This window comes from Zonotrichia albicollis, chromosome 2 (assembly GCF_047830755.1).
Source record: "Zonotrichia albicollis isolate bZonAlb1 chromosome 2, bZonAlb1.hap1, whole genome shotgun sequence".
Taxonomy (NCBI): domain Eukaryota; kingdom Metazoa; phylum Chordata; class Aves; order Passeriformes; family Passerellidae; genus Zonotrichia; species Zonotrichia albicollis.
Window position 1 is genome coordinate 65,192,549 of NC_133820.1, and position 16,936 is coordinate 65,209,484.

The 16,936-nt window shown below is 46.0% G+C and overlaps 1 protein-coding gene across 1 annotated transcript in view; it reads right to left on the reverse strand.

Annotated features, from left to right (window-relative positions):
- LHFPL6 (LHFPL tetraspan subfamily member 6) overlaps positions 1–13,465 on the reverse strand; it is a 134,234-nt gene extending 120,769 nt beyond the window's left edge. The window contains exons 1-2 of the mRNA XM_005482427.4: positions 13,325–13,465; positions 10,361–10,920 (exon numbers count right to left, since the gene is read on the reverse strand). Coding sequence (XP_005482484.1) covers positions 10,361–10,745 — 385 coding nt within the window. The 5' untranslated portion in view covers positions 10,746–10,920; positions 13,325–13,465. The remainder of the gene's footprint in view (positions 1–10,360; positions 10,921–13,324) is intronic.
- Positions 13,466–16,936: the final 3,471 nt, after the last annotated feature.

Genomic DNA, 16,936 nt, shown 5'->3' on the forward strand with positions numbered 1-16,936 from the left:
ATCTTCCCAGCTTCCTGTGTTCTTAGCACCGGATCTCTGGCTTAGTGGCATGAAATGGAATTTGCCATCTCCACTATATGGCTTGTCCCAGCCCTTGCACAGTTCTTTCCTGACAGTTTTTATTGCAAATTGTTATGGAAAAGAGGAACAAGCTAATCAGAGCTGTTACTGGCTCAGCATAAACTATCTTCAGTCATGGTGTCCCTTTCCACAGCCTGGGCAATGAAGTCAATAGAGGGGAATAGGAAATAGAAGATGATGCCAGCAAAGGAGAGGGACTCTGTTCAATGGTGCTCACATGGAGAACAGTTGCCAAAGCATCATTCCACTGCAGCCTGTGAAGGAATCATTTTACTCCTTAATTATTATAACAACATTATTCTGAAATTGTAATAAGAAAAGCCTGATCCCCCAAACAGAACTACTTGCATTCATTGTGGGAGTAATCCCTCAAACTGTGGGTTAAGGATATGGGACAAGAAAGCTGTGCAGACAATTTTTGTTGGAAAAAGTAATAGTGTAGCTTCACTACACTCATTACTTCCGTTGTTCAGGGGCTTATCAGTAGTCTTAGCTCTGGACAACACAGAGAGGCCCAGAGTCTGCACCTTTACCTCACTGATGAATTTTAACATTGCAACCTGCTTGAACTTGTAGCCTGGCCCAATTGGCCAGATTCTTCTTTTAACGGTCTGCTCGTGAAGGTGGAATACTTTCTGGAGAGAAAGCTTCTAGCAAGAGAGATTTCCAGTACTGAACAAAGCTCTCCAAAGCCAGCCATTGTGTTTCTTTTAAAAGGATTTCTCATAAAAATGCCATGACTTTTACCATGACCTCTCGATTTTTCAGAATGTGCCTGCAATAGTTTCAGGGCTTGTCTTGGCTGTAAAGAGTTTTATGCCAGTATTTAGTACCATTCATCATGTTCTCACTGCTGTGCCCAATCCCTCTAGTCACAACAAGTAGCAACGGCGCTGAGCTCCAGATCCTGTCTTCCCCTGGGCTCCATTGTGGAATACTGCTGCTGATTTCAACAGGTCAGGCTCTAAGGAAAAGCCAGTCTGGAGGGGGGAAAAAGTCTGCCTCTGTTCTCAGATGTACCTGTGACATCAGGGGACTGACAGGGGAACAAACAAAAGAGGAGATCTAATCAAGCCCAGTGAATCAGCCTTATCACCAGCATTGTCAGGGTGCAGTGACCATGCCCAATTTTTCATGCCTGAGAAGATGCAGGACAGCTTCTAGAAGGGATCTGTCAAATGCAATATTGCCCCTCTGACCTGTGATGTCTTGTGGTGGCAGAGTCATCCCAAAAACAAGGAGAGGATCCTTTCTTGGTTCTCTGTGACTTAAGGCCCTCTTCATATGATGTGAATGTCACTTAGGACCTCACACTCGCGCAGCATAAAAAGCTTAACATCACTAAGTCAACAAAGGTGCTCCACAGAGCCAAAGGAAATCCTTGAGCAGGAAGCCAGCCAACATGATGGTCACCACAGGCTAAGCAGCTGTGGTTGGAGTTTTGGTTGTATAAATACAGCCTGTGTTTATTAATTACACCACATTCCTTCCTAATTGCTCGCTGCATGGAATCAATACATTGGCTGCTCTCGAGTTCTACTCCTCACTTCCTTGAAATGATGGAGTTTGAAAACTGCCTTATTTTACTTTGTGAAGCCAAAGTTCTTAGAAGGCAAAAATGTGTATCGGAGAAATAAAAGGATGTGAGCAAGGAAAAGAAAACACAGGTTGAATACTGTGAAAAAAAAATTCCATGTGGAATGCACAGTAAGCTGAGTTTCCTAAGAGAAATGAGAAAAAAATACAAATTACATAGACATTTAACACCAGACTGGACAAAATCCTGGAAACTACACCATTGGGAACAATTCTGTCCTGTCTGTAGGGCATATGACTTCACTCGCACAGGAAAATATTGAAACATTTTGATGCCTAAATGCAGTTGCCAGCAATATTCAAATACCCATTGAAATATCTCAGGAAGCAAAACAAGCCAGATCTTTCAATGCAGAAACAAAATTGCTAACTCCAACCCAGGTTCTTCTCTAATCAACACCAATGTGAAGGATCTGAAAAGAGGTTCATCTGATTTTACTCTGACTCCACACCAGCAAAATAAATTATTTGGTCCCCTGCCTCACATTTTCTGAAGTTTCATTAGGTTACACAAGCAAAACCTTTTGAAATGAAAAGTGTCACAGAAGTGCTGAGCACCATTGTTTCTTTCTAATAAAAAAGCAGGAAGACTGAACTTCATTCTACAGATAAATAAAACAGCACTCCGAGACTTCTTTAGATCAAAAATTCTGTTCTTAATGCAAAATTCTGCTTAAACGCAACACAGCTGCAGCAATATTCAAAACATCGCTTTTATATTCAACATTAAGACAACAAGAGAAGTAAAGAGATTCTTCCCAGTATTTTTGCAACATCTTTTTTTTTTTTTAATACATCAGAATTTCCATTTTAAATGTAGTTCCAAAACACCTAAAATCTTACTTGCAGAATTTGCTCCAGGCTGAAACTCTGCATGGGGCTTTTTCTTCCTCTGTATTTAGTCAAAATTTATATTAGGATTAATGTAATTTAAAAAAAAAACAAAATGAATATGTATTCAAAACAATTCAGTATAAACAAGTTAATTCAGTGGGGTAGCTCTTCAACAAGAAAGTCATCATGAGAACCACACCTGTTTTAGACTAATGTCAAATCCAATAATCCTAGAATAGAAATAGTGATGAAATTTGTACTAAGTGTCACCGACTTCAAAGGACACACAAAAATTTGCAGCCTGTAAGGGCCCTGATGCTTTTTTAAGGAAGATTTTGAAACACAAGAAGAGTTATCTGAAGTAGTTGAGAACAGAATTAAAAAACTAAGACAGCTAAGTAGGAAGGCTGCTCTCCACATCATTTGTGTTCAAGTTACATCCCCTGTGTTTCAGCAGCCTTACAGCCCCTTGCCTGCTCTACTGCTTGTGACCTTGCTGGCAGGAATGGCCTCCTCAGAGCTACTGATTCTGCACCTTAGGACCAGTAATGTTTACTACTGATCCTTCCTTGCTAACCAGCTTAAATTGCAAACTTTGTTAACCATGTTTCCTTCAGTGGGACTTTAGGGAAAATCTCACAAAAACCTGTGCTGTTAGATCTGTCAGGGCAGCAGCATTTAGCAAGGCAGCAGCAGGAACTTCTGAGACCAAGGTGAAGGCAACCATGCAAAACAGTATAATCTCTTGAAAATATACAGAATCTAAGTCTGCACCTTTCATTACCTCTTTCAGGTAAGTAGTTGGATTCCCTATCAGTCAGACCTGATGACCCATGCATTCAGGAAAGATTCAAGTAATGCAAGTCCCTACCTAATTAAGGGAGTAGGAATCTAAGTAATGTCCTTTATAAACTGACAGAGGACATACATTGCATTGGTTCATATATTGCATTCAGGCTTCAATCCTGAATTTGTCTCATATTTTAACTCCTATCTGAACGCAGCAGAGAGAGAGAGCTGGCTTATCTTCAATAAAACATATGCTACAGAATCTTTAAGATAATTTCACTATCCAAATTCCCTTGTCCTGAACTTCCCTGCCTTACTTATTCTGGACTCCAAATCTAAATCCAAGAATTTGTGCTGTGCCACAGTATGTGAAGGTGCCTTGTAGTGCTGAGAAGCAAAGACTGAACATTGGCACAAGCAGTCAGAGGATTCAGTTTAGCAAGTCAAAGTCTAGCTGAAAAGGGATGAAACTGCAAAATTATATACTTCATTTAATCCTTTGGTAGATTGCTAAAGAAAACTGGAGAAAGAACTAGTGTGAAACACACCAGCTACAAAGCAGCTTCCATACAGGTTGTTCTGGTAAAGAAACCACAACAAAGCACAGCTTAAATGGATTAAAAGCAACCTAAGTGTCGGATCTTAAAAGAAAAAAAAAAGACAAAATATTCCTTGAGAAAGCATAATTTCGCAATGATATATTCTTGGTGCTACATTTTTAACATTTGCATTAATGATCTGGAAGAAAATCAGTCAGAATAATTCACCACTGGAATAACTTATGGAGATCAGGCTTTTCTCAAACTTAATTAAATTCAGACCAGAAGATTTTTTTTCTCAGAGATACATTCTAGCTCAAACTGAAATTATATGAAGGCTGTCTATGACCCATGCTGCTGCAGACCTCAGACTAAGCAGTCACAGTGTTCTCTGCTGACTTTATTATTGCTGAATCAATGAGCCTATGACATGACACACAATCACTCACTAGCAACTTTTAACAGCGTCACTTTTATTTTCTCTTCTTCAGTTACCTTGGTGAGGCTTCTTGTCCTTTCATTTGCCTCTCTTGCACTGTCTAAATGTGCACACATATGCTGGAATCATACCCAGCCTGCAGCTGGTCTTTGTCTAGGATGAGGATTGCCCCATCATGTGTTTACAGGGGCACAGCAAAGTCACTGAAGTTTTGCATCCGACGAAAGGAAGGTGTGACAAAACAGCCCCGAACAGCTAACTTGTAGGTTAAGAAGAGTCTGACAGAAGCAATGATTCTGCCTTGCCTCCGCTCCCAAAAGTTAGCCTTTCAAAAACTATTTTTAGGTTGAAGACAATGAAAGAACTAATAGGAAATTTTTGCTTTTTTTTAATGTCTGTTTTATTTCAGGTACAAATTACAGGAAGAGATGGAAAGAGCATATATATGGGGGAAAGGATGAAATTGCTTGGGAGAACCACAAAAGACTGTGGGGTCACTGTTTCGTTGACAGAAGTCCCTTGACCATTTCAGATCTTCCCTGTTCCCAGAAGGCTTTTCTCAGTTACATTTTCTCCCTATAGGGAGCAAATTATGCTGATCTGAGTCCTCCAGGCAGAAAGCAGAAAGCCTCACTTGAGCTGTCAGACGAAATAATGGTTACTGGTCAGAGCCTTTCCCTCCAGCTGCACAAAAACCTTTCCCAGAAGTTTCTGGTTCCTGTAGTCAACTGGAACTACTCTCCCCAGAGCTCCTTTCTTAGCCAGCCTCAGAACCAAGATTGTTTTGTTCCACTTGAACTCCAGAGCTGTCTTTAACTGCCAGCCATGCTTCTTGAAACACAACTTTGTTTCAGTGACTCCATCTCTCCCAAAAGCTTCTTCTTATTGTTTTAACTGTTTCCCCAAGTAAATCCTTTGAGGAAGAGCTTCTTTACATGACCCCACAAGGCCACGACCTAGTGTTCTTTCCTCCTCATCCCTTACACTTCAGTATCATCTCACCTGCAAAGTCAGATTTGGCCATTAGTTTGCCATTAACTTTGCAGATTTTGTTTGGACCTGTCTCCTTAGAATCTTTAGCCCAAAATTGCAAAGGTTTTCTCTGAGATTTCATCACAGACAACACAGAACCAAAACATCACCCCACACTCTACATTCTCCTCATCTTGAGGGATCAGTCCATATTCCTCTGACCTCTGCACCCAGCAAATACTTGCCCGGAGCACCTTATGGGTGATGGAAACTATGATGGCCTCTATTGGCACACAGCACTTGGAGAAGGATTCTCCAGCAATTTCAGGTACTCCTGAGAGCATTTTGCATGAGGCCACATTTTATTTTCTGAGACAAAATTAGAGGTTGTTAGGAACTGTGTCCCCTTTTTCTCAAATGAAAAACACATCTTTCACCACCCCCTGCTCCAAGAGATCTCCAGACTTTTTAACCAACAATTTCAAGGACCATAGTTTCAGGAGTTTCAGCACTTCCATGAGACACAAGGGAAATAAGACAGAGAAAAAATGAGAGGAAGAGTAGATGCTGCTAAAAACTTTGTTCATTTAATGAAAGGAGTAGCAAAACTTGTGCTTCATTAGAATGCAATCAATGAATACTACAGATGACAGTAAACATGGCAGGTGCTGACAGCCACATGGCTACTCCATAATCATGGAAAGGCTTCACTTCTCACAAGGCACTCAGAATCAGGGTCATAGTGTCAGGTTCAGAGAGGTGTCTCAGATTATTCCATGCTTTGTTCCCACAGATCCATACCCTGAGCTTGGTTTAGCTGTTCTACCCAGCAAAAGGGAGTTCTGAGCTAGTGAAGGTTTCATTCCCATGTGCTGACCACTTTAATGAAAAGCTTCATCTTGCCAGCGTAATGCTCTTTAAATTGACCATCCTTGCAGTACTTGTGCCTTTTGATCCACTGCCTCTCATAAAACTGGCTAACCTTTAAGTTCATTATGTTCTTAAAAATATTGCTATGTTCTTAAAATCATTGCTCTGCATTTAGAGAGTTGAAACTATTCACCAAATTAGTATGACATATCTGAGCTACCTACCTTTAAATTTCTAGTTTCTCCATTTAAGTGGAATTGACTTGCCACGGCACAATGAAAAGAAGATCAATAATTACAGACTCCAATTTGCAATAGATTTGTTAAACTTCACTCCCTGCTGTCATATCCTCAATAGTTATGGTCAAAGCTACAATCTGTTCTAGCTACACTATATATGCCTCAGCCTTCCAAACACACAAAGGAAACCAGCTGGAAACACTGCACTTAATGTTATCAGTGAAGACTGTATCCATCTACATGACTGTGCCCTCAAGAGGTTACAGACAGCATAACTTCCACCTCAGCTGTCATTTCTTTGAAGCAGTCCAAGAGAGACGTCCGGGAAGCATGGGCTGAGAGACCGCAGCCGCAGTTTTCCAGCTGTTGACTGGCATCCACTGCAGCAAAGGCTGGCCTTGGGGAGTTGGACACCTCTTGCCACCCACCACCAAATTGCCTTAGAAAAAGCTAAAAGCGTCATTTTTCATGCAAGCAGTTGCTGTAATGGCTACAGAGCTGCCACGTGATCATGTATGGGAAAGGAAGCAGCTCCCACAACCATAAATGGGGGGAGAAGTCTACAATGCAATCTTTCTAGTAGGAACAGAAACTTGACAGGTTTCATCCCAGAGTCACCTTAAAGTACATGTATACTCTGTAGCCAGGATCATCTGAAATAGCCTCTGAAATACAAAGTAAATACATCTGAAATACAAACTAAATACATAGGAACAAGCAACATCCAAAGAGCCCTTCTGACTCTGCCTAGATCTGTAATTTCTTGCAGGTTCTGCCATTCAACTTTTATCAGAAGAGCAGATTTATGGTAAAAGGACTCATGAATAATTCACTCCCTTGAGCTGCCACATGCAACTTGGGGAAATCCCAACTACAAAACCTTGGCACCATTTAGCAAACACAAGCTGCACGACTTTCTTACAGGTGTTATTCCACTGACCTACTTGGAGTTATTCCTCCTTCACAGTGCTAGAAGAAAAGGATCAGGCTGCTTGCCTACCACCTCTGGTAAGCAAACTTCTCTGCCACGTCTTCATAGCAGTAAAAATGCTTCTAGTGTTGGACTAAGTTTTAGCTTTGGCTCACCACAGCTTCAGTGGCTTGTACATCTTCTCTGCTCTTGGGCCTCCATAATAATCCATTATTTGTTGGCTTATCTCCTCCTCAAGTCTGTGTTTTTAAATCATGTTGAGAAACTTACTTGGATCCTAAACAAAAGGAGCACAAGTAAAGCCATAAACTAGCTACACTGAACCTGTCTTTATGCTGGTTTCTAACTTCTAGAGAAATATGGTTTATTCCAACACTCATCCTCTGCCACTGGAGCAAGAGCCCCAGCAGGGTATGGGTGCAGGTGCCTCAAATAAAAAGAAAGTGAAACCATTTATCCACCTCCCTGTCCTAACACAGAGTATGAATTAATAGCATCACTCAGTGGCTGCTTATTTTTCTTATATAAAGCTAGGTGGGAGTTCTATTTCACAATTTAAAAAAAAAAAAAAAAACAACAAAAAACCAACGCAATATTTATAAGGGTTTTATTTGATTACATATCTATGTGGAGACCAACTAAAATGACAACAACTTCAATGCCACCAAGCCACATTCAAAGTCCACATCATGGTATACAACTACACCTACAACTGCATTACAGGGAACAAAGAGCTGGCATTCCCTGTTTGTAAATAAGGTGAACAGCTCACGGCTATCTTGACATGAAACAAGATAATAATTATAGGGCCTAAGTTAGACATCTGAGTAAATGTAGTCCTGTTATTTAAACAATTAACCTACACTGATTTATAGCAGCTAAGCATCTGATGAGGGATTAAGAAACTCCTCTTTACCCTAATATGGCCCTTCAGTTTATCCAAATTACTGGCTTTCACCAGCTGGCCTCTCCCTTGTGCCCCCACAGGTAGGTTTTAAGCAGGTTAGGAAATGACAGTCCTCACTTTGGTCTTTTCTTACACACTTCCAGCAGTGCTGAATGAAATGTGAGACAACCATAAAAGTCAGTAGAGGGGAAAATTAGACATGCTGCGTAACTAATTTCTGAACTGTAAGCAAAGATGTTGGCAATTTTCATTTCATATCACAGGTTCACATTTCTTTGAACTGCCACCTACTGAGAACAAGCACTAGCTGCTCATGCTCTTCCAGGCAGGATGGGATGCTGCCTGGTCAGCTTGGACAGGCATAAGAGGTTGCCATGGTGTGCTCTGAAGGAACATCTCACCTCCTTCTCCAGGAGCCACCATCCTGCCTCAGAGAAGGGTGCACGCCTTCAGCCCACACCGGTGTCATGGGGAGCAGGGTTCCTCCTGCATCCCCTGGCCATGTGCCCACTGCTGGAGCTGCCATGTTTGCTGGGGTGGCTGTAGGCAAACAGCTGTGAGCTGGCCTGCCAGCCCTGCTCCACAGGCACACGGGGGAGCGTGGTCACGAGAAAGGGGCCAAATGCAAATTAAAACCAGATGAGCCGAGACAGCAGTTGGAAAGAGGGGGTGGTTAAATCCTGTGACGGCTCTAAGTGAAAATAGTCAGACAAAGCGGGCTTGCAGATTGTCACCGAAATGAGAACCTCCTCCACCCCCAACTGCCTGGCTGGAACAGTATAATGGAGCAGGTTTCAAAAAACCACAGCTCCCAGCAGAGTTAACTCTCCAGCAGCTGCTGCACTTTCAAATTTCAGACAGATTAAACACAGGAATGCTTGCGGGTCACAAAGCTGAGGGAAGGGTGAAGTGATAGGGTCAGCTTGCTCCAAAGTGCAGAAACTACTCAAAAATTTGGAGACAAGACTTCCTGTGGCCAGGAGGGAGTTACAGTGGTATCGTCTGGCTGAAAGCTTGGCACAGGGCCCTTTCCCAGCCTCAGCTGTCCTCACCAAGCTGGACAGTTAGTGGAGTTTTTGTCTTGTGCTTCCTCATAAGCTGCAGTCGCGGTATGTAACCAGACTGCCCTTGCAGGGCAAGAGCCTGTCTGGAGGGGAGAGAAACGGGAGTTTCACTAGAGTCCACTCCTTTGGGGGATGAGCCAGGGAGCCTGGCTGGAACCAGACACTGCAGGGCACCCAAAAAGGCTGGCACCTGCACTGCCTCAGCACCCAAAGCTCAGAGAAACACTTTACCTTATGGGGGCAAGTGCGTGTGTGTGGTGGAGCGCTTGCATCAAGCAAAAGTGAGTGCCACTGATCCACATGTCACCAATGACAAGAGGGTGATGATTTACTGGGAAAAGTGCCCTGTAAAAAGCATGCTTGTAGATCCTATTTACTGTCTCATACCCTTCAAATACTCTTACAGTTACAAAGACGCCACACAATTACAAGTTGGAAAAAGGAGCCGAGGTAATTCTCCCACACACTGTCTAGCCCATGGAGCCAACAAACCTGTGGCACCATCAGCAGGCGGCATGGGTCAGCCAGCCCAGCAGGGCTCCTCCCAGGAGATGGTGGGCCACCTCCACACGGGATAAACAATCCACACTTCAAACCTGGGCCAAAGCTTGTTGCCAGATACGTGCAGCTGCAGAGAGCAGAGTTGGAGGGAGCTCTGCCAGTAATAGGGGTAAAAAGGAGAAAGAGAGGTTGTTCTCACACAACACAGACTCTCCTCTGCCAAACCACAATGCTTCATGTGGATCTGTAGCCCACATGTTTCTCCAGGTACCTCCAACTCAGCTATGCTGTGCTGGAGACTACAGTCCACAAAACTGCTGAGAAGATGCTGGCCCACAGAAGTCAACTTGCCACGCAGCTCTGAAAGGTCACACAATGACCAGACAGGGACTTGAGCACAAGAGACCACAGGCTACTGTGTCTTTGGGCCACATTCAGGCAGCCACACAAGCAGCTCAGTCCTTGAGGGATCCAAGTGGTCTCCCTCCAATGAAAAAGTTTGAATCACCCCCTTCTCTTCCCAAAGCACCAGACGAGTCTCCATACGAGCAAACAAACAGCCTGGACATCCCCATCCCCTCACCACAAAAGCACTTACCCCCCAGGAACTGGATGCCTCCTGCCACCCTGCCCACAGTCCTGGAGATGAGCTCGGACACACAGCAGCCCATGAGCGCTGTCAGGGCCACCAGGAGCAGCAGCCCGCAGCCCAGGCCCGTCACCACGGTGCAGATCCTCCACTCGGCGCTCGGGATGGCCTGGAAGGAGGCATAGCGGCCACACTGCTCCACCATCACGGTCATCTGGCGGCTCTCATCCCGCACCGGGTAGGAACACCTCCGGAAAGTGCCGAAGGAAACAGACTTCTCCAGCTGGGACCCCAAGAGCCAGTAGGGCATGAAGAAGCCAACACAGGAGGCAGCAGCGCAGAGGAAGGAGAGGAAGGCCCAGACGATGCCAGCACAGGTGAGGCTGGAGGCCATCTTTGTATCTGCTCCAAGACCCCACAAGATGGGAAGACACAAAAGTAACTGTGTATTTCAGAGGAGCTTTATGGATAATCCGGAATCTCTCAGCCTTGACAAATCCTCACACTGGGAGAAGCTCGGATCCTGAGAGCCAGGGGGATATTTCCTCCCATCATGAAGTCAAAGGTCCCTAATTAAATAACAAAACATAAAAATGGAGAAAAATACAACTTCAGTAATGCTGACATTAGAAAAGAATATTTGTCTGACAGAATGTTTTTCCTTCCTAGAAGACTTCTGAATAAGTCATGTCACTTTTCTGTCCCACCCTTGCAAGCAGACCCTACAATCGCTCTCAGTGACACCAGCGTCTGTGGTCAGTGTGATGGTGGTGGCCGGCAGCCCAGCTGGAACAGGCTGCTGTGCACTTCCAGGAATGCTCTGCAGCCACCTTCAGGGGTCTCCTGTGTACTTGCCTCACTTTTCTCCACTGTAAGTCCCAATCTTTCCAGTACTGATAGAAAAAACAGATAAGGTTCTTATCCTTAGTTAGCTAGACCTTCTTCCTACAATGGCTGGAGAACGTACCTCACTTTAGATGGTCCTGCAGCTTCAGTGCAAAACCACCCACAGCAGCTAAGGCATTTCAAGCTCAGACTCTTATGACACTGGTAAAATTTATTAACACATCCCCAAAAGAAGTGATATGAAATGACATTTTTCCCAGCACTCTAAGTTGTTTGGCATCCCTGTGCAAAAAGAGCCTTTTATTACTTGATGTCCCAAAGTGCCAGGAACCTGAACTCCAGGTGGTTTTCTGGTAAGTGAAGACATTGCCACATCTTTTGGATTCACCCCTACACAACCTCAAGGGGCACACAGTTAAAACACAGAGGTCTCTCTTAATATTCCCACTTGCATTCAGCCCAGCTCTTCCCAGATCAAACCCAGGGGCCATAACCCCTTTGTATCCTTCTCAGACAGCTCCCAGCCTCTCAGCTCAGTATCCGTGTGCCCAAGTGCATTTGACTGACACAGAAACCTACATGCTGTTCCCAGAGGCTGAGGGTGTATTTCTCCTTAAATTCATGTTGGATCATTATTCTAACTGATTTGTAAATTTATGATCATTTCTCACAGTTGCTGCCAAATTAATTCTGATAGCTATTTACAGGGGCTTTTTCTTCTAAGCGTGATTAGACGCCAATCAGTGAATCCAATTCATGAAAAGGCAATAAAATGAATACTACTTCAGCACAAGGAGGGAACTTAGAGAAAGTCTGTACGTGAAACTAGCCATGTGCACTACACAAAAGTTTTGTTTACTTTTAAAACACTAAGAAAAAGAAGTCTCTTCTGTAATATTAAAAAGGCCTATACTGCTACTGAAGAAGAGTTCACCTATCTACCCGTTGAAATGTCTTTCAACCTGCAAACTGCCAAAACCCCCTGGGGATAAAAACTTGCCAGAGAGGCATGGGGGGGACACCATTTCTTCAGAAGCATCACCTAGAGAAGGATCTGTCTGTGTCTTGGCGTGGCACCAAAGTGGGTCACAGCACTTAGGGGAGACCATTCCCTGAATCGCAGCAGGAGGTACGTCTGGAAATAGGGGACAACATGGGGAGTTCCAGGGTATGACCCCGCCAATCCTGCGGCTCCAGCGGGGCAGCAGCTTAGGCTCCCGAGAGCCTGCCAGCTCACAGCCTGGGCGCTATCCCGGGAAGCGGGCTCACCCCTCCGGCCCCGAAACCCCGCTCCCCGCCCTCCAGGGGTAGGAGGGGGCGGCCGAGAGATACGGCTTCCCCCGAGGGAAGGCGGCGGCCGGGAACCAAAACTCGCCGGGGTGATGCCAGGGAAAAACTGCGGGCGAGCGGGCGCAGCGCCCGCGGAGCCGGCACGGTGGGCGAGTGCCGGGCGGGGTGCAGGGGACCTGGGAGGGACAGGGGATCCGAGAGACGCGTAGGAGAAAGGATTGTGGGGACAGGGGGTCCAACAGGAGCAGAACGGGAAGGAAAATTGATGCAGCCGGGGACGGGCTGGAAAGGCAGAGGTGCCGAGAGTGTGGGGAATCCCAGTACCCAAGAGGACGGAGAGCCGGGAAGCTGCGGGGCCGGGAAGGGAAAGCGGTCAGGGGTGGCGGGGAGATATGGGAAAGACGGGGGCCCGGGAGAGGAAGGATTCGGGAAGACAAGAGGATGAGAGGGCTGGGAATCCGAACAGGGAAGGGAGTCTAGAGGGTCCGGTGCAACGAGCAAGGATGCGGCCAGGCTGAGTGTCAGAGCAGCGAAAGGGAACGCAGGAGGGAGAGAGGGTCCGCGGATGCAGGGGATGTGGCAGTGCAGGGTAGGGAGGGGTCGGGAAGGGAAAGGACGTTCTGAAGGCTGGAGGATCCGGACTCATGAACGTACCGGGAGCGAGGGAGGGCAGGGGTTAGAGAACGGAAGGGGGTGCAGGGGGTCCGTCAGGGGCAGGGGATTCAGCCGCGCATGGAGTGCGAGAGAGCCGGTGTCTGGCAGGAGCAGGAGCGGCGAAGGGTCCAGGAGTGCCAGGATGGGGGCAGGCGCGGTGCCGGGGAGCGAAGGGCTACTTACAGACACGCCGGGCGTGGAGGCTCCCGCCGCGGCTGCCGGGAGCACATGGGCGCGGGGCCGGCGGGCGGTGGCCGCCCCGAGCGACTCTACCGCGGTCCCGGCGCGGACGCGACGCGGGTGCTCCAGGCGGGCGGGACCGGGAGCGGGACCCTCCCCAGCCCGGCCCGTCCTTTCCTCCGCGCGTTCCTCTCTCCCCCCGTTCGGTTCCTCGGGAGGCAGCGCTCTCCGCCGCCTCTCCTCCCCCTTCCCCGCCACCGCCTCCCCGGGCGGGACCCGCCGCGCTCGGCGCAGTTGCGGGGCCGCGGCCGGGGCCGGGGGCGAGGGGCCGGGCGGCGGCGGCAGCGAACGGGAGAGCGGGGGCGCGTCCCCGAGCCCTCACGGGGCGGGGCGGTGGTCCCGGCCCGCGGGGTCGCTGCGGGGTGGGTCCCGCTTCCCGAGCCCGCCCTGCACTGCCACGGGGGATTCTCGGGTCCGAGGCCGGAGCGGTGGTCCCGGGGCCGGGCTGGTCCCGAGAGGACGGGGAGCGCTGCGGCGTCGCCGGGCTCGGCCGCTCAGTGCGGGGTGCAAGGGGCGGTGAAGCCGGGCACGGAGAGGAGGAAAGAGCAGGAGACCAGAGGGGGGAAAGACAGCGGAGAAGGAGTATTGGAAGGAAAGGGAGAAGGCTGCAGTCCTTACATGGGAAAATATGGGCTAATCTCCTGATGGTGTGCGTGTGATAAGAACTGTGTCTGTCTCTGCATGCGAGCTGCTGATCCAGCATTTTGATCGCAACAGTTCCCGAGTTGGTCTACAACGAGAGAAAATGTGATCTCAGTACCAAGCAGCTCCTCCCGGATGGGTTAGGTCAAGCGGAGAGGCAGCAGCTTCAGCCCTTTCCCAAAGTGTCTTAAGTGGGAAAGTTTTGAGGAGCTTTTGCCTTCTGCACAGGGAGCCTCTGGGAGAAAAAGACATTTCCAATTCTGTTTTTTCCTCTACGCCCAGAAACGTGAATATATTTCTCAGATACAAGACAATTTTATGACAGGTTTAAATTATGTCAGCACCAGACATGCAAAATCTCTTTGGTAATGTTTCTTTTACAGTCCTGGCGTGTCATTTAAACACCATTCATTAATATTATTAATGCTAAATGGAAGTGAGGTTTATTGCACTCAGTCTGCATTTACACCATTTAATAGTAACAGCAGCTATTTTCAGAATTGAATTACAAAGCCACTTTATTGTATTTTTAAAATTAGACTTCCATTTTTTTTCCCTGTAATGCGAAGTCTTAAAATCAGAATATTACTGAAAATGCATACTTTCTCAAGGGATAAGAAATGGATTGGAAAGTATCTAGCATGATCAAGTTTTCCACCCTAACATTTCAAGTGTATTTAAGGAAATGTGCTTCAAAAAATCAAAGAAGTGGGTTAAATGTAGGCTGAATGCTAGAATATATGCAATAAAATACTCCACATGGAGGACAATGAAGGCATAACCCCAAAGCAGCCGTACCCACAGCTGACTTCCCCTAGGCTACATCCACCTACTATACATCTATATTAGCAAGTAATGTGGATCAATCCAGTGTTGGATCTCGTCGTGTTGAGGGCCTAAATTATGTTCACACTTTTCCATAGTTTTTTCTTCAGTTTCACTTTAGGTTGTGTCTGTGAACTGAGGGCCCCATGAGAACTCAGAGTGCATCTGATGCACTCCTGGCACCTGTCTTCTGCTATATTGCTATCTGGATCCACTCTGTGTACTCACCTCTGCTGGGCAAAATAAAACGTGGTAAGTGAGGATGATCTGGAGATTCACTTCAAAAACATGCCCTTGATCCACACCAAAACATGAAAGTGGATGTGCCCACGGGGTGTCTGACAGAAAGGGAGCTGGTATGACTTTCCCAAAGCTGAGAAGCTGAGAGCTGGAGCCTGCTCCACAGCATACCATTCCAGCATCCTCCCCTCAAATCACCTTCCCGCCCAGTGCTGTGCCTCCACCCCCAAGCATGCAGGAGCTCTCAGGTCTCCACTTCTGCAAGGAGCTGTGCGCATTTTGGAGAGCATAAACACTCCTTGTTTACGGCTTGCATGCCTTCACTTGGCTCAGTGTGGTGTTCTACCCCCTGTTATTCATTTCACCAGTGCCTGAAATGATAGGGATACTAAGCCAATACTGTGTCAATGGAACTCTGCTCTCGGTGTAAGGCAAGAGAAGAATTGAGTACTGTTATTAAATAGTTGTTTAATTGTTTAAAGACAAAGGTCTGTCATTCTTTTCTTAGCCAAAGGCCTGGGTTATAATGAAACTGTGATAAATATGTCTAAATTAGGCATGTGTTGGGATCAGACATGGGTAGAAATTGCCTGGCATTAAAATGACTGTGGAAAAACTTCTGTTTCACACATGGAAACTGTTTCTCAGTTAAAATTGGCATTGGAAGCCTAGGGAGAAGCAAACAAGCATGAATTTATTCATGCAATTTATCTCTTCCATGGTATATGCCAAGGTCCCCAAGTCAGTGTTTGCTTTGCTAATGGCATCTCTACAGCAGTTCATTTATTTGCCTTATATGGCCTGTACATTCACTCCCTGAGCTGCTGCCATTCTGCATTCCCTCATGGAAACTGTACATTGAATTCTGCATCTCTCCTGAAGCATCTCATTTTGCCAACTGTCTTTGAATGCCCCCACAAGCTGGCTGCATGGCTTAGTCGCTTGCAGGGAAATAAGCTTTATTTCATAATTCATTTTCTGTCCAGGGAGTTTTGTTTTGATTAGGAACAAATTAAACACATTGTGTATATAAGGTAACATCTAAACTCTCATTTCATTTTCTCCTAATGTTTAAAACTCATCATGCTTCAACTGTATCAACATTTGATTCTCCTTTCAGGATCATTGTGCATGGACGTACTTTACTTGAAAGTTAGCTGAAATATTTCTATCCCAGTCTAACCTGTTCAAAAGAAAAGGGGAGCCATTACATTGTGCTTTAGGATTCACAATCTTTCTCGCAACCACAAAAGCAGATACATCCTCAGAATATAGCAATAACAAAACACATGGTCCCCATGGTCTTGTCTATACTGAAATAGCAGCTAGTTTTAAAATTGGTCGTGGTGTTTTGAATTTTAAAAGAATCCACTTGTGAGAAATCTCCATAGTTGGTCACAGGAACCTGAGCTGCAGATTACCCTCAGCTGCAACCATTGAAGTCAGACTGAATTGTCAGAAAACTACCCTAGCAGGGAGATGGAAAAATACTTATAGATTTTACCATTTTGCTTCTCCTCAATCCATTGACTAAGCTGCTGTTACAGCTGGGGCACTACAGACTTGATGGAGCTAATCAGCACAGCAGAATAAAGACAGAAAATCCTGTCACTGTACCTAAATCAATCCTGGCTAATATACACATCACAGGCTCAACCACAGACTCTTTCACTACAATATGACTTGTAAGACAACATTATATGCCACAGGGGAATATGTATGTTCCTGAACCCAAAGGAAAATGAAGGAGCTACCAAGCCTCCACCTCATTCTTCAGTCTTTGACCAGAAAACAAACCAAATAAGTTTTATCTTTCAGGCCACCATCTGTTTTCAGTTGTGTGGTCTG